The sequence below is a fragment of the Cyphomyrmex costatus genome, unplaced genomic scaffold, assembly GCF_001594065.2.
Source record: "Cyphomyrmex costatus isolate MS0001 unplaced genomic scaffold, Ccosl1.0 scaffold18, whole genome shotgun sequence".
In the NCBI taxonomy this organism is placed as follows: domain Eukaryota; kingdom Metazoa; phylum Arthropoda; class Insecta; order Hymenoptera; family Formicidae; genus Cyphomyrmex; species Cyphomyrmex costatus.
This window is the reverse complement of record NW_017275824.1, coordinates 1,317,257-1,341,475: the sequence shown is the minus strand read 5'-3', so window position 1 is coordinate 1,341,475 and position 24,219 is coordinate 1,317,257. Positions and strand designations below refer to the sequence as shown.

General features: G+C 34.7%; 2 protein-coding genes across 2 annotated transcripts; one reads left to right on the top strand and one right to left on the bottom strand.

The window, feature by feature from the left end:
• Nucleotides 1-793: 793 nt before the first annotated feature.
• LOC108772151 (coiled-coil domain-containing protein 170) lies at nucleotides 794-19,133 on the top strand. Its single transcript, XM_018537621.1, has 15 exons — nucleotides 794-941; nucleotides 11,327-11,422; nucleotides 11,485-11,616; nucleotides 11,795-11,983; nucleotides 12,147-12,416; nucleotides 12,600-12,744; nucleotides 12,800-12,972; nucleotides 13,191-13,391; nucleotides 13,701-13,844; nucleotides 13,970-14,047; nucleotides 14,930-15,093; nucleotides 15,708-15,816; nucleotides 16,480-16,716; nucleotides 18,396-18,565; nucleotides 18,992-19,133. The coding sequence occupies exons 1-15, from the start codon at nucleotides 837-839 to the stop codon at nucleotides 19,131-19,133; spliced, it is 2,355 nt and encodes a 784-aa protein (XP_018393123.1). The 5' UTR covers nucleotides 794-836.
• Nucleotides 19,134-21,323: 2,190 nt separating this feature from the next.
• LOC108772193 (uncharacterized) lies at nucleotides 21,324-23,254 on the bottom strand. Its single transcript, XM_018537683.1, has 3 exons — nucleotides 23,025-23,254; nucleotides 22,056-22,159; nucleotides 21,324-21,415 (listed from the first exon to the last, which is right to left on the bottom strand). The coding sequence occupies exons 1-3, from the start codon at nucleotides 23,220-23,222 to the stop codon at nucleotides 21,394-21,396; spliced, it is 324 nt and encodes a 107-aa protein (XP_018393185.1). The 5' UTR covers nucleotides 23,223-23,254; the 3' UTR covers nucleotides 21,324-21,393.
• Between the last annotated feature and the right edge of the window lie 965 nt (nucleotides 23,255-24,219).

The following is a 24,219-nucleotide window of genomic DNA, read 5'->3' as shown; positions in this document are numbered from 1 at the left end:
AAATTTACATGGATTAAAATATGGACTGGTCCAGCGCGATAATAAGAGCGCAAAATAAATAATCGTTTACTATGACGTATATAATATACAATTACATAGAGTACATTTCGGCTATTGTTTTTAGCCATCTTCAGCACATATTCAATCGGAATCGCCACGTATATCCGCCAGGAAGCATAATTATATCGGCCAATGAGGTTCCCTTGCTTCATGTTGTCTACATAATAAAATATTTGAATACAATACTAAAATGATTTTTTTCGTTTTCTTTTTTTTCAACGTCCGAATACACATATATTTATATATTGTTTTAAGTGGAAAAGGGACGAGAGATTTCAAACCTGAACAAACCTCAAGATATCAAAATAATTCTAAAATAATCACTAAAGTAAATAAGTCATCTTTCAATTATTTACGTCATTTTGTTCATTCATTTGAATGTCATTTTGACTCGTTCTGCTCTCTCTCTTTCTCTTTTTAGAAAGAGGCTATCCACGTTCTCCGCGCTTGGCTCTGCCAAAAGGACGAAACTTCGGCCCTCGCTGAAGGAAGCGTGCGCAAAGAGCGCGGCACGCGGCCGTTTTCTTCGGATCGATGGACGATTTCGATCGGCTGGCCGCCATCGCGACGCACGTCGGTGTTTAACGACACTGCTTGGCGCGGAGGCGCCTCATCGTCGGTGTCGCCGTTATACGCAGGGTTATTCGTTACTGTACGCTGGGGATGTCGTTTTCGCGGTGAGACCGTGCCGTGTGCGTCTCTCTCGTTTTTTCTCCGTTTGCAGAATTCACGCGCGGAGCCACACCGTTCGCCAGACGTTCTAGAACGGAAGCGGGATGGCATCCGACGACACCGAAACGCAGGAAGCGCGAGAGACGGAGGAGACGGCCGAGGAGGACCTGAGGATCTTCGAGACACTCCGTATCTCCTCGCCTCGGAAGGTCAATCGATGGCATTTCACCGCCCCTTCTCACACCGTGATTCGATAGTCACGTTGCACGCATACTATCGCGAAAGCACACGCACGCACACAGTCTCACGCGTGCGACAGTATTATAATAAAGGCTCTCTGCGCACGTGGAGAACCAGCAATGTTCGCTGGAAATTGCGAAATTAGAGTGTAAACACGTCCCAAGGAACACACCAAAAGTCAACAGAAAGTCAAATAAAAAATTTCACTGTTTATTGACGTTAACAGTCAAAAGTCATTTTGATTTTTCTTCGACTTTTGTGTGTTTTTTAGGCAATAGAAAAAAATAAAGCATAAGAAATAACAATTTTAATCCATCAGAAACCGTATTCCGGTCTATCCGATTTCTGATAGGTTGAAATTCTTTATTCCTTATTCTTTGTATTGTGTATCTGCACCTATATAGAAATGAAAAGGAATAAGGAATAGGAACAGGCAATAAATTTTTACCTATCAGAGATCGTGTATCCGATGCACGGCAATTTCTGATAGGTCGAAATTTGTTGCCTATATGTATATTTCTGTTCCTTATATTCCCTTCATTGTGCCTAAACCTGAAATCTCCGAAATATTATATATCAAAGGATAGAATAGAATTCTCACATTCCTTGTGCCGCCATAACAATCTTTGTAATCACGTGAATGTTGCACCAATGGTAGACGTACAATGTGAGTAATAATGTATAATTAAGACCTATACACTTATATATACAATTAGGCTTATTACGTTAAAGCTTATATAATTAAGGCCATCGTGATTGAGATCACGTTGATATCCTTTTACGTGTACAGTACTCGCGCACGTACTTCAATATGTGTAATAAGTTGCTATCTCTTATTGCGAAATATACCTCGTAGGTACACAGAATGTCGCAAGCTCGAGCGAGTTTGTAGATGCGCTATATACCGTGAACGGCATCAATGGCTTATCGTCCCCCTGCCATTGCATCACGTACGCACACGTACATGCACCACATGCATTCACATGCTAATCGCACGTGCGGTCACGTGCACATCCCGTATCACCCGTTGTAAAGCCTCTCATTGTATACATGCCAGTATGTACACGGCGCGTCCATCGAAGGGCAACAGATCAATAGCGGAAACGTGCAATATTGATCATTATACAATCAATTATAATTATTTGATTGATTCGCCACTTTGAGTTCGATCCGCTCAGTTTTCGACGAAGTCAGGGTTCTTCAAATAAAGACCATTTAAAAATTTTTTTCATTAATTGGCCATGTTTCGGGCTATATAAAGAAAAATTTAGATTTTTATTATTATTTATCTTAAAGACTACATACGTAATATATATAAATTCACACGGAATTATAATTAGCACCTAAGATCCAGCTCGATCGTTAAAGGCATTTTCTTATTGGTTGTGTTTCTCACATGTACGGTCCTATAAGATTTAATATTTAAATGTTGTTTATCTTTTGAAGATTTACTTATTACGGTAATAATAATATTCATGTGAGCGTAAAAATTATTGAATTAAATCCGGTTTTTTTAATTAAAAAGTCACATAGATACTAATTTATATTAATTAATAAATTAATTTGAACATTTTTGAAAAGCATATTATATAGTTAACTTAAAAATGCTGAATGAGATTTAAACTTTTACTTGAGGAACTTTAGACAAAGCCATTCATAGTCAGAGAGTTACGTAGTAAATTTGAGGAGACAGATTTGAGCAATATAAACGTGTGGTGTCTGACGACGAAAAGCTCGCAGCATTTCTCGCTCATCTCAGAGGTTTTATCTCGTGACATTTCTATATTCTCGAAAAATTTAGGAAATGAAAGTTTCCTGTTGTTCTAATGCTGAGTAAAAAGTACAGGATTCAGATTATGCAAATCTGCCCCCTTGGCTAAATGTGCTTCCTTCATTCTCTCTAATGCATCCTCTTTCTAATGCAGCTTTTAGAATTACTTCAGTGTAGTGCCAGTGCAAGTGTAGAAACCACAAAAAATATAAGTGCAAAGCATCCCACAAAGGATTGTGCAATAATCACTGATTATTCATTAAATTATATTAGCAAATTAAAATTAAAAAATGCATAGAATAATGTCTAATATTTTTTAAGGCGATCTACATACGTAGTATATACAATAAATTCACACGAAATTATATTGCGGAAGTATCCAAGATCCAGCTTCACCATAAATGACTTATTCTCATCGGTATTTAGTTTGAAACTCTCACGGTCCAAATAAGATTTGATACTGCTAATATTTTTTATATATTTATTTGACGCGTCACAAATTTTCTGTTACGTTATTATCGTAATGAGACATGCAAATCACGCATATTGCAAGAGAAATTCCATCTTCAGTTAAAGTGAATCTTAGTGAATCTTAAACATTTCGAAATGAATTAATTATAAACTTATAGATATACATATCCAGTTTTGCAAACATTGCGCGCGATGAAATATTTTTATTCTTAAAACGCAATTTGAAATAGAACTCTAGAGTAATATTAAATATTTGAGCACTAATTGTAAAATCCGTTTTGATCGGAAATTTCTCTTATTTAGTTACTAAGTGAGAAATGACAATGGAATCGACATCGAATTGACGTCGATTCCATTGTCATTTCTCACTGGGTAGATTTATTCTTATCGGTCGAATTTCGCATTAAAATTATTAATATTTCTAATTGAAAATCGTGGATTCTGGATATTCCTCGTTCGTTCGAGAATGTATTCCCCCCCATCAATTCCGCCGCTATTTAATTACACAACTCGCGCATAGAACTGTACGCGGGATTCCATCATGTTCGTCATTAGTACTCCCTTTTATTCCCTTTCAGTCCCTTGCTCAACACGCGCGAATTACAAACGTGTATCGACTCGCGCGTGTATATAAGGGTCGCGTTGCCATAGCGTTGCATCGAATCGATTTCACCTGTCGCTGTTGCCCCAGCTGTCGACCACTCGCGCTGTCGCGTGCTTTCGAAGTCGATCCTAAGTTATCAGGTAAAGCTGAAAGAAGGGACTGACATGTCTTATTCCGGCGCGCAATTGGAGGACGGGCTCCACAGGATTCACCAAATCCAGTTTTATCGATGTCCCGATATTTAATTCGTCTCAAATTTTTTTCTAGGCCGATCTAACATTTTAATTTTCGAGAATACGCGTGCATGCTTTCCTTTTGAGAACATTTTCGATCTCGTGGATTTTGGAAATTTATTCTAGCTTGCTCTATTTTATTTATGATGACATGATTGAAAAATTAAAAGCATTTTACTCGACTTAGTTTCTTTTTCAATAACAACTGCAAACATCTTTTCTGCATATATCTATTATTATTAGTAATGTTATTCCACTTCGATATAATTTATTTATACCAAAATGACTTGGATGTATGTAGTTTAATTTAACAAGGTGTTAATAATGAAATATAATTTGCTAAATAATTAATTTAACAATTAGACATATAAAAATATGAATATAAATTATTCTTATTTCTTCTTGAACTATTAATATTCCGATACTTTCCTTATCTTAATTGCGCACATAACACATCACTCTTCCTAAATCACCTGTAGATGTAGTGATATGCACATAAAAATTATATTTATCTCCATTATTCTGTATAACTAGATACAGATATACATTTATTAATAACTGGTTTTTTCTGATGAATTTTTTTTCTACAATCACGTGAAAGAATGGATTAATGCAACATTCTATTTGCTGTCACATTTACGTACCAACATTATTGTAACTTTAATTATGTAGATATTCCGGCTTATACGAGCATCAGTGATAAATCCTCTCCTGTTGCTGCTTCTCTCAAATGTTTGATGCAATGTATGCCATAATGTTTAAATTATGCAGTTGCACAAAAGAAAAAATGGAGAAAACATCTAAATAATTAAATAACAAAATTATACATTTTTTTGCGTAATCATCATCATATCTTAAAATTGGCGTGTCACGCTTCTTTGAAGCCTCTATTCGTTGAGGCAGTTAAAGTAATCCGAAAATGGTGAATTTTGGTAACAAGAAATTTTCGGGGACGCTCTTTTAAAAACATGGTAAAAATTATGATAATTAAAAAAGACTTATCCAATATGGCGGACGGAAAAGATGCGAAAATCTTAAAGGTTTTCCGATTTCGGCGAAATTTGGATTAAGGGGGCTTACGCGGACGCTGATTTCGAATCCGTGATCAAAATTAGGAAATTCCAAATGGTTAATCCAAAATGGCGGACGAAAGTGTTGCGAAATACATAAAAATTTAAAAATTTCAGCGAAATTAGGTAAATGGGGGTTACCGCGAACGCTGATTTTGATTCCGTGTTCCAAATTTTTAAATTCAATATGGCAGACGGAAATGTTGCGGAAATCAATAAGATTTTTCGAATATGACGAATTTAATAAGACGTAAAGAAATGTAATTATAATTTAATACTTAATCGATTATGCTTTGGTGTAAATTTTGTAAGAGAAAATTATATGGTCGTTCAAAAAAAAAAGAATCGCGCGCGTAGCGCTCTGTGAAGTTGGCACCCCTAAATGCGAATATTGGTAATATCATTATTGCATTCGTTTGTCCACTGTTTGTCCACGTTTGTCCACCCGTTATTTTCATTTGTCCACCCTCCTAAAAAAAGTTATACAAAAAAAAAATTGTAACACCCCCAAGTGGTTATTTTACACTATTACGAAAAATATAATAAACATAGGGTGGACAAACGAAAATAATGGGTGGACAAACGTGGACAAACAGTGGACAAACGAATGCAATAATGATTTTACCAATATTCGCATTTACAGATTCCAACTTTACAGAGCTGCTTTATGAAGTTGGCACCCCTAAATGCGAATATTGGTAAAATCATTATTGCATTCGTTTGTCCACTGTTTGTCCACGTTTGTCCACCCGTTATTTTCATTTGTCCACCCTCCAAAAAAAAGTTATACACAAAAAAAGATTGTAACATTCCCAAAGTGATTATTTTTCGAGTTCGTATCGATTGCTTGAGAATTCATTTTACTAAATTAATGATTTTTTCGAAAAAATACGAATGAAAAATATCAAAAAAAACGAAGAACAACTGAATAAGATTAAAAGAAGACGAAAATCATCATCTTCATGACTATTTCAAGAAGCGGGAAAAAATAAAAAAATAAAAAAAATACGAAAATCAATAATTTAAAATGAAGACAGTTAATTAAAACTAACGGAAAAAAAGGAAAAAACAAATAATCTCATAAATTAGACAAATCCAGAAAAAAATTTTAAGGATGTACAAATGCTTAAATTTTTTAAAAAATTAAGTAAAGAAAGAACCTACGTTGTAATTTTAGGAGGATTAACAAACCAGTTTGGTCTTTTCCAGATTTGTTTGTGTATCTCCAATAATTCTGAATCGCGCGCGTAGCGCGCGCAGGAAAAGGCTAGTGTAATTAAAAATACTATGTTTTTGCATTTTGTAACGGTAAATGTAATGCTGTACTATCTGGAGGATTTTATCCGTTTATATAATGTGCGCAATATGGAATAATTTCGTACGAAACTTCTCAGCGAAGGGGGAATTCACTAATTTATTTCAGTATAAAAAGAAAAATGCTGCTAAACCTTTATCGGCGAAATGCAAAAACCGGGTATGCATAATCATGCATTGCGCGCGTTTATGCCACAACTTCTGCTTGCGTGTGCACGACATAGAGCAAAATTTGAACCGTCGGACGTATATGTATATTAATATATCATCGCTATTGCAATATCATGCTGATCGAACACGTTATTGCGCCAAAAATAGATACCATCCGACTACAATTTTTTAAAATATTGTATGCCATATCGCATTTTAACCATTAAAAAAATCCTCCAATTTAAATTAGTAAAAATAACATTATTTTAGTTTTACTAAGTATATCTAGAGAAAAAAGAAATTATTTTTTTATATAGGTATGCATATTCATCGAACATTTGATTGAAATTATTTCACTCAATATTTGAAAGCTGCTATTGGACTCTTTTTTTAATGCAATTTATATATCCACTTAGGTGAACATTATAAAAAATATTGCAAACACGTACGTACATGTTTTATTTTAATCGATCCTTTTGCTGTTAATAGACTGCGAGATTATAAGGCACACACAGAATAACGTCAGTTTTTAGCGAGATCTAAATTATTTTAACAATATTGTATTTCTCAACACGCTCACGTACTCTCATTGCGATTTTACTACGGTGTTATTACGGTTGCGCAAAATCACGAGTTCGCGCGTTACCCGTGAAATGATACTGCAGAAAACCGTCTCCCTGGTGGCAAATTTACAAATTTTTTTTTATACCAGTACGTGCACGGTGTATCTATCAGCGAGCGGGATCCGCTGTAATCCCATGCGTGTTTTGAGGTAAATACCGGTGGTAAATAGGTCGGGTTCGCACGCGCGATCGTTTTCCCGTCCGGATCCCGCGACTGTCCCGAGACCGTTGGGATTTATGAACGGTAGAATAATGGGTATTCAATATCGTTGGACTTAACCACACCATGGAAATTCACGGTATGCCGCGGGATATACGGGAATATGCGCCCCCGTCAAAACCGTACCACACTTCCCACCCGCGCGCATCGAAACTATTTTCGGGTTATGGAGAGATAACGATAACGATCCCATTCGCGTATTTCCCGATCGATGACCTGTCGCGTAATTGAATTGCGAGATAATTGATCGTGGCGCATGTAGGATCTCGATTTCAATCCGATTCCCAGGAAAATAAAGCACATTGAATTAAATATCCCCCTCGTCTAAACACGTGATAGACGTTATAATTCATCCTCTAAGCGAATGCAACGTCTGTGTGAGAGATTTTCCTTTTGAAATGACCGCACTGATATGCAAATGAAAGCAACTAAAAGCTTTTTTAATTAGCAAGGGGTCGTCAAAAATAAAGTACTTAGGAGTACTTCGTTCGTTTTACTTACACTTAGATATCAAAAAAGCAATGATAATTGCTTGATATCTTTAGTTAAATAGTATTTTGTTATTTTTAACTTCCGTTTATATCAAAATGTAAATCGATCAATTTCTGTGGTTAGTTTTAAAAGTAAACATCGTTTATATTAATGTATGTGTGTGTGTATGTGTGTGTGTGTGTGTGTGCACTTAGTAAATAAATAATAAACTAAATTTGAATCTAACTTAATTCATTTTCTCGAGTTAAATTATTTAACTCCACCGTTTTAGTTAAATTATAACGAAATATTAGATAGGAGAAGTGGAAATCTAGAAATGATTAAAAATAATTTAAATTGGGTCTAATTTAAAATTACGAATTTAACTATGCTCTCTAAATTTTTTAAAGTAGAATTTCACTTTAAGGAGTGAACATTAGATCAATTTTGAAAAAGAATGGCTCAATCTTTAAGAGCGAGATTTCAAAGTAAGCTGTCACTTTAAAGTTCCAGAGAATATCTTCGTATCTTTATAACCCCCCACATCCCTTTCCCGTATTACGTATATACGGCAAATAAGCATTCAGGTTTACAGTGTGGAATCAATGGCGATACCATCGAGAAATATCATTGTGGAAACGCTAACTTCGGGAAGCGTATTCCATTGTGCCGAGTTCCAGGATAACATTCTTGCCCTGGTAGCTGACGTAGATTTCGCGAGCATAGATTTTCGCGTGCAGATACAAATACCTGGACGAGGTCGCGAAAGGCGACGAGGGTCGTGAGGTCGCTCGTTTCAGGATGGTAGCGGCGGCGTCGGTGGATTCGGGTCACGTAATCCACTGTCGTAGGCAGACGAAACTTTGCCATCGTAACTGTCTGTGCCGTGCGCATTCGATTGCCCTGGAAATTGGCGATGGTAGAGGTTTATCTTCGACGCGCGCCCTCCTTCTCTCTCTTCTCTTCGCGCAGCTGGCAACGTTATCCGCGATTCGGACTTCGAGTGCGAACTCCGTTGAGTACTATCTGGATCAAGAGCACGGGGTGCTTTGGGGAATACGAAACGCTGTCGCGTACGATCGTATAGCGGAAATTCCTGCGGGAACCTACGATATGGATCCGGCGGGCAACACGAGGTAGAGTTGATCATGTTTTTGAACGAGCCTTGTTACGTCGAGCGAGTTGCGTCGACGAGATCGATTCCGATGGCGAGAATAATTGACGAGACATGCTTTATGTGTGTGTAGGAATAATTTTATTAAGTTATTGAAAATACTAATATGTTTACAATACTATTGTACTATTATTATTATATCAAACAATATCATAAAATTATAAGATTATTAGATTCATTTGCTTTTAAATTTCTTTTAATTTATTGCGTAAAGAGAATATAAGATTTGGATTATCGTACAATCTGCTTTTCAATGTACATACAATTCAATCAGCTCAAGATGTATTATAGATGTACCGGTAATAGAGTGAATACGTAATTAGTAAATTTCGTATGCATAAAGATGCTTCCATTTACAAAACTTCGCACGGTGTATATTCTATGATGATTCTATTTCTGCTTTTCGTTTGCATTCGGACGGGGTGAGATAATTATAATCGAAGTTATATTACAGTACCCTCGCGATTGCAAATTTGCAGATAAGATCGAGAGAAATGGGTAGAAAAACAACAAACACAAAAAGACCTATACTTTTTGCACGTTAAGTCTTAAATCCGCTTATGATTGTAATTAACAGCAAAACGAGTTTAGACTTTACGAGTATACTTGGATTTAATTTTAGATCGCAAGAGTGATTCGGCGGGATATATTTAATTCCGTTGTAGATCCCGCAATGAGCCGGATTTGTTAAAAATTATAATTAATCGCGTCGAATGTAAATCGGCATCAAAAGGAAATAAAAGCGAACGACTCCACGTGAGTAGAGATGAGTTACCATTGGTAAATATTTAATTAGGACGGTAATAATTGGTGCCAAAATGGTCGAGTTAAATCTACAGTGTCAAATTTTTCATCTAATATAAGTCGTTACTGCTCCTACTAAATATGTCGTTATTTTATACTAAAATGATAATTAAATTTGACACTATATCGTATCAATTGATACTGTATAATGTTAAATATAACCACTGTTTTAGTATAACAAATAATCATGTAATTAAGTAGGAGCAATGGCGAATCACATTAGGTTAAATTTGACACTACAAATTTAACTGTGTAATAATTATAATATGATTTATCCGTCTCATTTCGTATGACATGTACATCCTCCCAATTTAGCCTAATGACCATTTAATCATTCTGCATCGAATCGGATTTCATTGCACTATATAGTTGGCTAATTCGTAATCAATGTATAAAATAATTTAGTAAAACCGCTGTTTTGTAAGATAATTAATTTGTATCTGTCTTAGTTAGAAGTTTGATATAAGATTAAAGCATAACTTTTCAGGGCAGTATGGATAATGATCGGTTTTTATATTAAAAAAATCAAATGTCAGAACTATTTTCAATCAGAGATATTGCTTAATATCATATCGACAGTAAAATTTGTTTTTAGAATATCATACATCTTGAAGTAACTAGTGTGAGTTCTCTAATTTGAGCCAAGGACTGTGAAAGAGATAATTCGAAATACCTTTCTAAAAATAGCTGCCAACAAGCTAACTTATCCATATCGCGGCCGATATTCTTCGGCAATTTTCCAAGCAGGTAGACGTATATAATGGCCGAGGAACATGTTCAGCTGTCTTGTAAAGTTTCCGTCGTATACACGTGGAAGCTCAAATGGATATTATTACGAGCCGCGCTGGTAGAGACGTCGTCAGTACCTGCGGTACTTGCGAATCCTACATTCTCTTCAAACGAGAGAAAGGTCAGAACTTCAGAAGCCGCACCGCGGAGGCCGCTGTTAATGTATTTTCGGTTTAAACGAGCGTTTTGGCTTTAAAGCCTTCCATCCCGCAGGAAGCTTCGAGAAATAAAATGATTCTTTACGATAAAATCTCACCTGTAATAAAACTCAACGAGATTACAGTATACGTCGTACAGCATACGATAATTTAACAATTATTACTTTAGGTTGTATAAAATTTAATCGTACGAGGAAATTCATAAAAGTAATGAAATCGCAATAAATACAGTAAATAAATAAATATGTCTACCACTGGCTAACTCACATTTTTGCAAGATTATTAATTGTTTAATGTAGATTTAGACACAAATGTAGATGATTTAATGACTATCATAATATTTTCAATTTCATCTGATAATTCAAATTAGCATTCGATTTCTATCTGTAAAAATCATTCATGGTATGCTAAAAAGTTCGATGAAATATGTATAAAATATGAAACATGCATGAACATTCGTATTGATATCTTTGATAATCGACATTCGAATATCTGGTTTTAGATGGACCCAGACGACGCTATGACTCACGATTTAACGACCACCTTGAGGAGCGAGCTGGCGGCTCTTGAATACAAACGGGACAGGCTTATGTCTGAGGTAAACCGATTATCGTTTCACCGCTTCGATAATTGTTAGTAATCAATTCGGTCCTCATTTAGTTACAGGAAATGAAAAGCAACGTGAGATCGCGGGACCAGCGGGTCGTGGAGCTACAGGTAGAAGCGGATCAGCTTCGTGAGCAAGCAGCCAGGCAGAATGCCGTCATCTCCAGTCTCAAGAAGCGCATTCAGGTTAATTTGTTTCCCTAACAAGCAAACGATTAATGAGGTCTTGCGTTAATCAGCTCTGAGATAATAATTCGTTTCTTCCATCACAGCTGTCTTTCGTTAAAAAAAGATAACGAAATTCGCGAAATTTCTAGTCGATGGATCATATAGTATATCTTGTAGAATTCAATAATGATTTCAGGAATTGGAAGAGAGAGAAAGAAATCTCTATGCGTCCCAGGGCAGAAATGAAATCACGATACAGGGTCTGCAACGTGATGTAAAGTACTACGAGGAAAAGGTTCGAGAGTATGACAAAAAAGTTCGACAATTGGAGCACAATATATCCGAGGAAATTCAATTGAAGGAACGGGCACGTCTGAATCTGCAGGTGCCGTATGTTTCAACATAAATTCGATCGCGCCTCTCGACAAAAGCTGTCGACATCTCCATTTATTCCTCGCAGAAAAATCGTATCAATTTTGCCTCTCTGTATTCAAACTGTTTTTTTGGTATCTCTTATATCTCTTTTCATAAGATTTCTACTATCTTAGGATTTCGTACGAAGGTTGGCACATGCATTGAACGTCGAGTACTGCGAGACGGCGCATCACAGTCCGGAGATGGTAATTCATAAAGCTGAAGAACTCGTGCAAGAAGTGAATCGTTTGCGAACAAAGAGCACAAACGTCGAGACGCAATTGACGGGCGTCGAAGTGGATTTCAGAACCTGTAGGGATGCTCTTGATCGCTCCACTGCGGAAAAGGAGCAATTACAGAGACAAGTGTCAGTTCAGTTAGTCGACATAGATCGTTTGCGTCAGGTACGATGGTTAAGATTCGACTTACGATTAATTTTGAAAGAACCTCTTATTCGTACATTTAATTATATGTATAAACGCTACTACCAGAAATTGTAAATGCGGCTATCATTTTAATTATTTTAAGCAATTAAAATCCATTAAATTATCAAATACCGTATTATTAATTATTTTTCGTTATTCCAGGAAAAGGAATGTCTGGAAATGCAATATAGGGTTGCTGAGAAAGATATGAACGATCTAAGAGATAAGCTCGTGAATGCGAATAGGAGTTTAACTAACGCAACGGGGAACATATCCAATCAAGAGGCGTTGATCTGCCAATTACGAGGTAAATCACATCGGTTCGCTCTCGTATTTTCCGATAACCCGTATCGTTCTTGCAGAGGATCTGAAAGTCCGCGAGGAGAAGACGCAACGTGTTCAAAATGAATTCCGTCACCTCTTAGAGTCGGTTGCGATTCTTATTAGTACACCAAGCCGATTCGTCGAGTCCCACGAAAACGCTATCAAAGATCGCATTCGAGAAATTCTAGCTGACAATAAGGATCAATCACTGGTAGCTATTTAAAAACCGAACGCGTATAACTATTGCTTGCAAAAAATTAAAATTTGTAAAAATATAACTTTTTTATTTATGCCATTTACGGATGTCATAAGTTTTTTAATTATCGAGAATTTTATTGGAATTCTGAGGAATTTTGTATTGAAATTTTCGGTTGTATGTAATGTACAATATTAATATATGAAATTCACTGTGTTCTTTTCTCTTTTTAGAAAATACAAAGTCTTCGAGAAAAAGTGAACACGACGACGGAGTCAACGAATCGGCAAAGTGAACTGATCGAATCTACAATGATGAAAGTACGCAGTTTAGAGGAGGAACGCGCAGCTCTAGAAGCTAAAATACACAAACTCGAATCCGAACTCACGAGCAGTGATCTCTCCAGAGAGTCTTTACGCAGAGACAAGCAGACGGTAATTTCAAACGCTTCTTTTGGAAACGTTAAAACAATCTTGACACGTAGTATAAAGAATGAGGGTTTAAAGACATTATATAATTAACTATTCTCGTCTTTTTGAATAAAATAATATACAATAAACCTTTATTTAAGATGTAGCTTTATAAAAATTGAAACAATATTTCAGAAATTTCTAATTTGACTTTTTAATGTTATAAATTTCTAATTTCTAAAAAATTTTATTTATTTCTAAGCTAACGTCTACATACATTGTTTAGTCTATGAAGCATTTGATTGTAGCTGATGTTATTGTAAATTTATTCAGTTCATGACCTTCCTGGATCGATTGAGTAAAGCGATGCAAATGGACGAGATATCTCAGGAAATCGGACTCGACCTTCAAACTGAGACATTGTTGGTGCGGGCCGAGCAACTAGCCAGATTGGAGACCGACAAACTAGTCGACAAGGTGAAAGGCGATCGATATTACATTTTTGTCTATTCCGCTGTCACATTGCCCACGTTGCTAACGTTTACTCCTTTGTTTTGTGTTTCTTTGTCGTGCAAATCGTGTGTGCTTACCACACGTCGCAGTATTTGTACTCCAGCTACACGACCTTACCGAGGATTCGGCGCGAGCGATCGTTCCACGAGCTTCCCTGTCTCAAAGAAGTAAGCCCTTGGCGCAAGCAAAGCGCCTTAGAGAGAAACTTCATAGAATTTTCAGGCATCCTCTTCGTAGACATTCATTTCATTCCTTCATCGTGGAGCATCCTTAACGTAGAGAGAGAAAGACGCTTTTCATTCCTCCATTCCTCTTAAATTTTCCGATATACTTTGCGGCTGAATCGGACGCTGGTCGAGCTTTGCTTGCGACGTAATTGTTGTTTCAAATTGACAGTTTATCGGAAATATCGCGTAATGAAGTTCCATTTAATATAGCTTCTATGATGCTGTCAGTGGCGCGTCGATATTGCGGTCGCTCTATCCAACATAAAATTGGTCGGTGTACTAACTTTTAATTAAATAATCTCCAATAACGTGTCAGCAAAAACAGACTTTTCCTTCAACAGAACGTTCCCTCATTTCGTGAAAACTGAATTCGTATTTTATTCATTGCTTATTTAACTTGACATGTGCAATAGAAAAATCATGCTACGCATGAAGAAGTTACTATTATTTTCAACACAAATAAGCGAAGAAGACCATATTTGGTCAAAGTAGAGCTTGTTTAATAATATTTCTTTGTGTAAACTTTTACAATTATTTTTACAATATTATTAGGCATCAAGATCCTCTTTGACCGTTTAAAAATTTTTTGATCGATTTTCACTTATTAATGTTGTTCACTATTATTTTATTTCATTCGTCATTTTTCAAGACTTATGTGTTGCCAAATTTAAATTGATAATTGCACGAGGAACTAGTTGATTTCGATATTTTTACGTTGTGTAGTGATGGATATTTGCACATTACTATACATTTGGGAAAATTATCGTCTTTGCCACTAAGAAGATTTCGACAAATGTGGTTTTCTTTTTCTTTGTTTCGCAGACATCCGTTGTTTATCAGCTGCAACGTCGCGTCCGAACCTTACGGGAGCAATTGCAGCGCAGAGACCTGCATTTGGACCTTCTACGTAGAAAACTATCTCTACAAGAGGACAGTGTGAGAGTGAAGTCACTATTGCAGAGTGAGCGGGACGAGGCGAATATACGGTTTGTTTTAGAATAGCTCGGAGGTTTGTTTGAAACAAAACTTTAAACAAACTTTGAACTTGCTCTTCACAAATATATTGAATAATTTATAAAAACTACAATAATATTTGGACAGAGTTATATTTTTCTTCTTCTCTTTTTTTTCTTTTTCTGCTCTCGTACATCACGGGAAAGTGGATAATTACCACGAGAAATTTTGATGTTTGCGAAGACTGTATCCTGAACAGCAACTGACTATCGCCAATGTTGCGATAATTAATTCGTGTTACAATCGACTTCAATATTTACCATCTATTGAACATGCAATGTTATTGCATGAAAACAATGCCTGTTGACTGTTCGATGGGAGAATCGCGGTTTATTGGAAAATTTTACTGTCCAAGAGTGTGGCTTTATGCATCCGAGATGTGATATCATTTTTGCACGCAGTAATCACTGCAGGTGGTTATCTGTAATTTCTGTTTTCAGTAATCCGTGGTTTATTTCAAATACGTTGAATATATCCCTCTACATTCATTGTTGTATATTAGACATTGCTTCTCTTAATGCTCGATAAGATTCGGATCGAAAAAACGAGAGAAGATAATGAATTTCTTTCTTTTCCTCTTCTTCAGCGCAAAGAAGCTAGTGAAACAGGTCGACCGACTTCAGATCCAATTGTCGGAGGAAAAATCGCGGAATCGGGAGTTAAGCGCACAATTGACGGAAGCCGCGGATTATAAAGTATGTAATTTTAAAAGCGTCCATACTTTTTTCACAATCAGATAAATCCAAGTACTTCGAGAAGTACATATGGAACATATACAATACTGTGGTCCCAGGTAATGTTTCTGGATCATAGTTAATAACAACTGTTCGAAAAACATCTTAATTTTCTCTGAAATGCCGTAGCCATGATGCCTTTATCAAAATTTAATGAGCAAAAAAATTACATTAATTATTACTATTACATTCAATTTACTAAAAAAATTGTGACATACTACGCAAATTCTGCTACTGACATCGAATTTAGCGTGAAAAAATCTTTAAGATATACCTATATATATACCGACTATGGCACTTTGAGAAAAGTGATTTATTGTTGATCAATGAAATTAGCTGCATTAATTTTTAATGCATTCGTAAACTTCATTATTCCGTGAGATTTTATTTTCTTCCGGTTAACGAAATATTTCATTCAATTTTTTTAAATAATTTAACATTTCTGTTCTGTGCTTTTTTATAGAAAGCCTCATTAAATCGATTTTATGCTCGCGAATGTTGCGAAGTGACGTACGCCGGGAAAACAAAATTCCTGAATAAATTCTTTTTACAAGAAATCGTGCAAGAAAGTCTTCATAATTTGCAGCTATCGATCAGATATTTTATGATATTTTCTGCGAGCAGATAGCTGCGCTGGAACGCAGTCGGAAGATAGAGGAGCTTCAAAAACGTCTCGTTGAGAGCGAGATGTTGAGGACACGTTACAACAGAAAGTTGACGATGGCGAAGGAGCAGATGAGGACGACCGCGGAGACAGCCGATCAGGAGAGATCGATAAACGACCATTCCCTACAGCTCCTCCGCGACGAGATGGCTCAGGTCAAGCAAAATCTTTCCGAGGTCACAAGACGAGAATCCCAGGTGAGATACATTATTACTTTTGTACGTGTCAGATATCGCACGTGCTATTCCATCTTCTGTCTCTCTATATAAATCCACGTTGACGTTCCATTAATGAAACTAAATAAAAAATGAGATATATTATTATTATGTAAAGTCAAATAAATTTGTTAGTCGGAACAAATGCTGAAATTAATTATCAAGAAATTACCTTGTGTGACGTTTACTTTATCGGTTGAAAAACGTAAAAGGCGAAAGCCGCGTCTCAATGTCAGATTGTATATTCGGCACGCGTATTGGTACTCACGTAATTCTGATTTATGATCGTGTACGAATACGGAACGTTGTGAACGTTTAAATTACGTAAAAGAAGTTGTTGTCGAAACGATCACGGACGTTCGTTGCATCGTAGACAAACTGCTTTGATGCATTACACATACACATGCATTTTTTGAATTTCCATTTTTCAAAGCTATGTAAATCTTCCTCGATACATTGAAATAATATATACATTTTCTTCCGAGAAAGAGAAATGTGTATATAAAGTTGTTTCAATTTTTCGCAAATAGCTAAAGAAAGCTATGATATAAATTCATGTTATGTTCCAGAAATATATCGTTTAATTCGTTAATTGTTTCTCCGTAACCCAACAGATTCTCTGTTGCGAGTTCAAAACATTTTGATCTCTTATTAAAGGGACAAGCGCTTTTAACAAAGCTTATTTCTATTATTCCACAAAGGCAAAGATCAAAAGCGGCTCGTTAATTCATTGTAGCAATTCCAATAATTCGCGACGACGCGACAATCATTTGCGTAATTGCGTGATCTCTCTCTGTCTCGTTGGGTCCATAACGCTCGTTTAGAACGATTTGGAGTTGACTCTACATCATAGTAATTCGAGACACGTTCGCGCGTCGCCGCGCTGTAAAGCAGATAGCTCCTTGGACTTAAACCCGTGTTGCGGCATACTCCGTGAAAGGACTGTAAATCTTGCATGCGATTTCGCGAGGCTTTATCCCGTCGTTGCCGTAACTTCGCTTTTCGAAGAGTCGCGAAACTTTGATTTAGTTCGAATAAGCGAACATTAATTATAATAAATTATACTTAAGGCACTTGAGTCTTAATATCTTCGTATTTATCACATTAAACTATTAAAACAACATTTAAAACTTCAGAAAAATGTAAATAAAAGAAGAAAAATGGAAAGAGAAATATCATTATTCAAATGGAAAAAGTTTTGTCGGTACTCTAACATAAAATCGTAAACTTTAATTAACTTTAATTAATAATATTAATAAATCTACAAAAATAATTGGATTTCATGTATAACATAAAACAATATAAACAAAATATTATAAAATCGTGATACATAAATACACAACTATGGTAAGTAACGAAAATCTACAATATAAGCTGAATCTTAGTATTTGAATTTTTTTATGTGAATTTTATATACCTATCCAATTTTGTAAACTGTGTGAAATAAAATAATATTTTGTTCTAAATATTTGTATAACAAAAATATTCTTATAACAATTGAAATGCTTACGTTTTGTCTGTCTGCTCAGAAACAATTGTCTTATAAATGCGCGAAATTTGTGATAGAAGGATTGATACTCGAACGAATCGCGCGATAGTCCGAGTATCTATAAGTTACAAGCATGATTCAATTCAAGCAAATTGGTCATTTCCTGTTTCAGCTTCAGAGCTTTCGCGTCTCCGTGGCGAAGTTATTGTCGGAGCCAATCTGCACGCCCGATTACGAGATCATTTCGCGGCTACAGAAAATGGTCGCAGCTCATCGAGACTTTACGATGCTCTCTCGTAGATACGACGAACCTTTGGAAACGAGTCCTTCGAGATGCACCAGGTGATAATCAGATAGGAGCAAGTGCCATTGTATAATATTTTCTACAATAGCACTCTCTCTTGCCTAATTTATATTTACATACTGATTGAATGATATCACATGACTTTATTTCACTCTTACAAAGATTTTTTTTTTAATTTTTACATGTTAGCCGAAAATACATATTTGCGTCTATTTTATGAACGTTATGACAGAGTATTACCAAACTGCTGTCACATGTTCCATGTCTTATAAGGACTTTACATTATAAATAGCACGCAAATCTGTTTAACCGTATTTATTTAAATTAAAAAGATTTTATTTAGAACACGGTCCAATTTAGGACATTCTCCTCTACATTATACGAGTCAGTTTCGTATCAGTCTTTATGTTTTTCTACATCCCGGATTCAAATACTTGTGTCATTCTTATTTTTTCTTATTGCAGCATTCATCCGGTCCATCCGCCGAGATCGCCCGGTTCACGTTGTACTCGTTACGAGGACAGCGGTTTCGCGGATCCACCTGATCTTCATGACATCGATGACGATTACAACAAAAGGCCAGTGAGAAGCAGTCTTCTTCCGTGACACCGGCCTAAGTTCAAGTTTTAAACAATTCCCGGAGGATTTACGATCCCTGCGTTCAATTCACCTGCTAAATGGTAATCTCAAGTTTCCGATCTCACATAGGTGAATAACGGCGAGAGTGGGAAAACTATTCCTCGCACATGTGTCGTAAAGCGTTGCGTTTATTTCGCGTAAACGAGCGTCTTGTACGAAAAGGACCATTTGCTTATCGACCATCGGCGCTTTGTGAGTTAGACAACAGGCACGCCATGAGGTCGCTCGCATGTCGATCGAGCGTTCTCGATGGCTCGCCCCAGCATCGATTCCGATGGAATAAGCATTGAGAAATATAACCATCGATCCGTGTTATTACAAAAGGGAATAGAAGAGGAAATCGACTCGACGCGTTCACATGAAATCGCAATCTCGCACTAATTATTAACCGGCAAGTGTGAGAAATTTACAACGGATCGTGTGAAAGTGCGATAAACCAAACATGCAGAACATTGACTGTCGTGAATGAGAATCGTCAAAAGTGTTCAGTAAAAATCGCACGACTTGACAGTCGCGTAGCTATAGCTTAAGATAATTTATTTGGAAATATTTACGAGCTGGCCGTATGGCGCAGACTTTGATTTATACACGTGAATAAAATAGCTATTACATACGTCGCTCCCGAAAAAATCGTCTGGATGTGCCACTTGAAGCAAACAGTCATTAATATATATCAAGAATGGAACCGTACCGAATAAGTCCAGTGTTCGAATCATGTGCAAATGATGTTACATAAAACAATGAAGAATTTCAATTTGTAAAGAAACCAGTTTGCGAGGAGTTGTGGAAACAATACTTGGAATAATTAAAGACTGATTAATAGAATCTTCTTTTGTGAAAAAAAAAAATTATAGTGTCTCATTACAGTGTTTCATTTTTTTTTTTCTTTGACTTTATCCTGCCGAATAGAAATAGTTGAATAATCTTGTATCATTACGTGATTATATGTATAAAAATTAATATGTGCCGATTCTAAGAAAAGTACACACACGTGTTCGTAAAATTTTCTATAAAAGTTAAAAATATCGTGTAATTATACGATTGTATTGCTTGCAGCAGTTTTTAATCTTTTGCAATAGATAAATATGTAGAAGAAATTAATTTTAATTAATCGAAATTTATTTGATTTTTTTATTAACTCATATGATTTATTCTTTATATAAATATTATTTGAACAAAGTTTCTTAGTATATTCTTATTAAAATACCTGATCTAACAGTTATTAAAATAATTTTAAGTTGAATTTGAATCCTCATATGAGATAATAAAGTTTTAAAATAATCCGATAGCCACTCCTATACATTTTAATGATCCTTTGACCTCGATACCACAAATCGTTTAACGTTCTCTTTTAATCAATTCGAAACAATGCGAAGGATGTAGAAACGGCGCTCGCACGAATCGTGTGAAACATTTCACGGTCCGATGAGCAAAGTTCTAGGCAATCCTCATTTAAATACTACTACGTTAGAATTATTTCACAGTTACGATTACATAGCGTAGGCTCCGATATCAATGATCTCTCGTTGATTAAGGAGTGCAATTCCGCACCCGATTCGAGATCGGATTAAGTATTCGTATTCCATACCGTGTTATTAATTGGTTTCATGATAATTATATCGGGCGCCGAATTGATGAACGAGAGGTTTCCTGTTTGCGATGTCCACAGAGAGTTCCAACACGTTAATCGTTATACGCTCGCCACTACTGAAAGCCCCACTTCCGGTGACACGGTTTCAATTTCCATGCTCGTCAATGGACGCCCGAAAGTGACGGGCAGTAACGGTATATCTTCGGTAACATTCGATTGACGGTCTCGAGTCTACGATATCGCAATTATCTGACCGTTGACCGATGAACCCTATGACTGCATAATTAGCTGGGAACAAGGTCAGAAAATATTGATTTGATAAAAAGAAGTTTCAAACAAAAAATTAAGCCCTTTAAACTCTCTTCAAAAAAGTTTCTATGCATGATGTTCGTAAACTTAACGGTTTACGACTTTTTATGCGAAGAATAATTAATCAACTTAATAATAAATAAATTAATTTTCTTATTGTGTTTATTTGAAATTAACAGGTGTTTATTTTTATAAACATAAAGTTGACAATATATTAGACATTAATGAAATTTCATTATTCTTTATTTTTATGTGTGTGTGTGTGTGTGTGTGTGTGTAGCAATATTTTTAAACTCCATGATTACTGATTAGTATAATTCCATATTGCTAAGATTTCTTTCCCTTCTTGCTGCAATAAAAATGTGTATTTCTTAATAAACCTCTTGATACAGGGGATGAAAGAGTTACTCTCGAATTACTATTTTCCTTAATTCTTGTAATAACAATTTGATAATAACATTACAATTTTTTATAATAATAACTAACTAAAGACTAAGATTGCGCTAAGATTCGAAAATTTACTTTAAAAAATAACTTACGTTACGCGTTTACTTACTGAATAAAGTAATTTGTAACGAGTAACGAGTAATGTTATTCATTAGTCGTTACAAGTAAACAACTGAAAAGTAACGAGTTCCAAATGCGAGTTAATTTTTTTAGAAATGACTTTCATTTTATGAAGTAATCGATTGACTTTCCACCCTGATGTTACTGCCGTAATCATAAAAGTAATTGTCATTGCCAAATAATTATTACGACAAAGCAACAATAAGGAAAATAACGGTATTATAAGTAACTAATTATTTCCGTCTATTAATTAATTTATTGATAACAAAAAGAATTAAAATTAATATACTGAGAAAAAAATATCTTAATTTTAGAGATATATATCTTTAAAATAAATTTTTTTAATGTATTAAAATAATGATCATGTTAAAAAAATTAAAAAATGTTCAGTTATTATATATTAATTTTTTATTTATTATTACCTTGGACCTTTCAAAACATGTGGAAAGTCATGATCTCTACATCTGTGCAAAATATATTCCCCTACTTTTACTAACACATTTGTGCATGCATCTTTAAGCTCTTCCTATATACAAAAATACACATTTCTTAATAAATTAATTGATTCATTGATGACATACAAATTATATATTAATAAAAATCATGTTACGTAAAGAGTTTTAAAATGTTATGTGCAAATGTGATTATTTTTAATTTGGCACCTTGTATTTTTTAAATATGTACATCACAACATAAAAAATTTACTAGATTAAACGATTCGATAGTAAGAAAGAACGTAAAAACATTAATAAGTATTATATTTTTGTGCAAATATAATATATAAACGAACCTTTTTAATTGTCAATTATTTTAATCATTTACTGCTTATAATAAATAACAAATAATGGGCATATTATGATCCTAATAGCAAAGCTTGCAGAAACAGATTTGGAGCTGACAATTTTTGATTGCATATTGGTAACAAATTGTAGACAGAGTCTGTATTATCAGATATTGTCAGTAAATTGCTGCTAACCTGCTAACAACAAGTCTGCTGACATGAACTGACAACAGATTGTGAACAGAGGCTGCCGACAGAACTTGACGACAGATTGGCAGCAGACTCTGCTCGGTTTTTGCTACCAATCTATTGGTAAAACATGTCAGCAGACGTTGTCAGCAGTTTGCTAACAATATCTGATAATACAGACTTTGTCTACAATTTGTTGCCAGTCTGCAATCAAAAATTGTCAGCAGGCTCTGCCCCAAATCTGTTTCCGCAGGCTTTGCTACCAGGATAGGTTTACTTTTAAATATAGATGATTAATTGTAAGTACTAAATAAATGATAAAAAATATTTTTTAAATATGCAATCAAATTATTTTAAATTAAAAATAAGATTATTTATTTTTTATATTTATTATAGATGTTATATTTTACTGGTAACATACCTTGTACTTACTAGCTTCGGCAAAAGCCTTAGCAATTGGTTTGGGATTAGCCTCGGCAGTTGCTTCGGGATTAGCTTCAGCAGCTGCTCCAGGATTAGCCTCGGCATTTGCTTCGGCAACAGCAATAGGTCCTCCATTAGTCGGAATGATAATTGCGATAACAAGCGCAAGTCCAAATAAGAAAATTTTAGTCTTCATACTGCTTTTTTCTCTTGTGAAATTGCAAAGTGTTACGTTACGTTTCTAAATTGTCTTCACATAGTTGACAAACTATTTATAGGAAAAGTTATACTTCACTATCAATATAATAAAGCATATCAAAAATATAAAAAAATAATTTAATGTGCTTTAATGACATAAAAAAGTCGCATTTTTGTTAAAATTACGTTTCGTAACATTTTCATAATACAATATTTTTTAATTTTTATTTTTTAATTAATTATATCTTAATGTTATTATTTCATTAACAATCTGTAGCAATGTAAAAATCGTGATTTAAGAGTCCTAGCTACTATTACAAGCGTTTTGAATTAGGTCATTAAGAACGAGAAAAATACTTGCAAAAAATTCTTGCAAATTATAAAAATTGAAATGTTTTCTTTACAAAATAACATTTGTAATATCAATAGAATCTGTAATCTAAAAAGTCCCTTTTTCTTCAGTAATTAATAAATAATCATACATTTTAAATTAAAAATTCAACTAACTAAAAAATAACACAAACTATATGACAGGTATCGAATTAATCTAAATATTATTTAATTCTATTTTGAAATAAAAGAATAGTTTTTGTATATTTTACAAATAATCTCCATCAAATGTAAATATTCATTTATTGAAAAATATTTTTTCTCTTATACCTAAACTTAATATCTTTACTTACAATTAGTACCTATCCTTAATAAAGTAATATCGTAGGAAGAAAAATATAAAAAATAACTTATTTATTTTTTAATACTTTATTTATTTTATATTTATTTTTTATGATACAATTTTATATTTTAAATTGTGGTATTGGTAATAATAAAAAGAATCACAAATTAAGACCTAAAAATTTAGGCATTATAATTTCGACAAAATTGTTAAGTATTTCTATTTTGTGTTATAATGTTATACAAATAATATCTAAAAATAGTATGTGTTAAATTCGTGCAATACGTATAGCTTTTTCAATATCAAGTCATCAGCTTTGCGG

Bases quoted from the DNA above. Each gene is read 5' to 3' on its own strand.
- LOC108772151 (XM_018537621.1), top strand. From the start codon at position 837: ATGGCATCCGACGACACCGAAACGCAGGAAGCGCGAGAGACGGAGGAG. The intron at 13,392-13,700 runs GTAATTTCAAAC...AAATTTATTCAG, and splicing joins TACGCAGAGACAAGCAGACG to TTCATGACCTTCCTGGATCG. The intron at 15,094-15,707 runs GTTTGTTTTAGA...CCTCTTCTTCAG, and splicing joins CGGGACGAGGCGAATATACG to CGCAAAGAAGCTAGTGAAAC.
- LOC108772193 (XM_018537683.1), bottom strand. From the start codon at position 23,222: ATGAAGACTAAAATTTTCTTATTTGGACTTGCGCTTGTTATCGCAATT. The intron at 22,160-23,024 runs GTATGTTACCAG...TTTTGTATATAG, and splicing joins CCGAAGCTAGTAAGTACAAG to GAAGAGCTTAAAGATGCATG. The intron at 21,416-22,055 runs GTAATAATAAAT...TTTTTATTGCAG, and splicing joins CATGTTTTGAAAGGTCCAAG to CAAGAAGGGAAAGAAATCTT.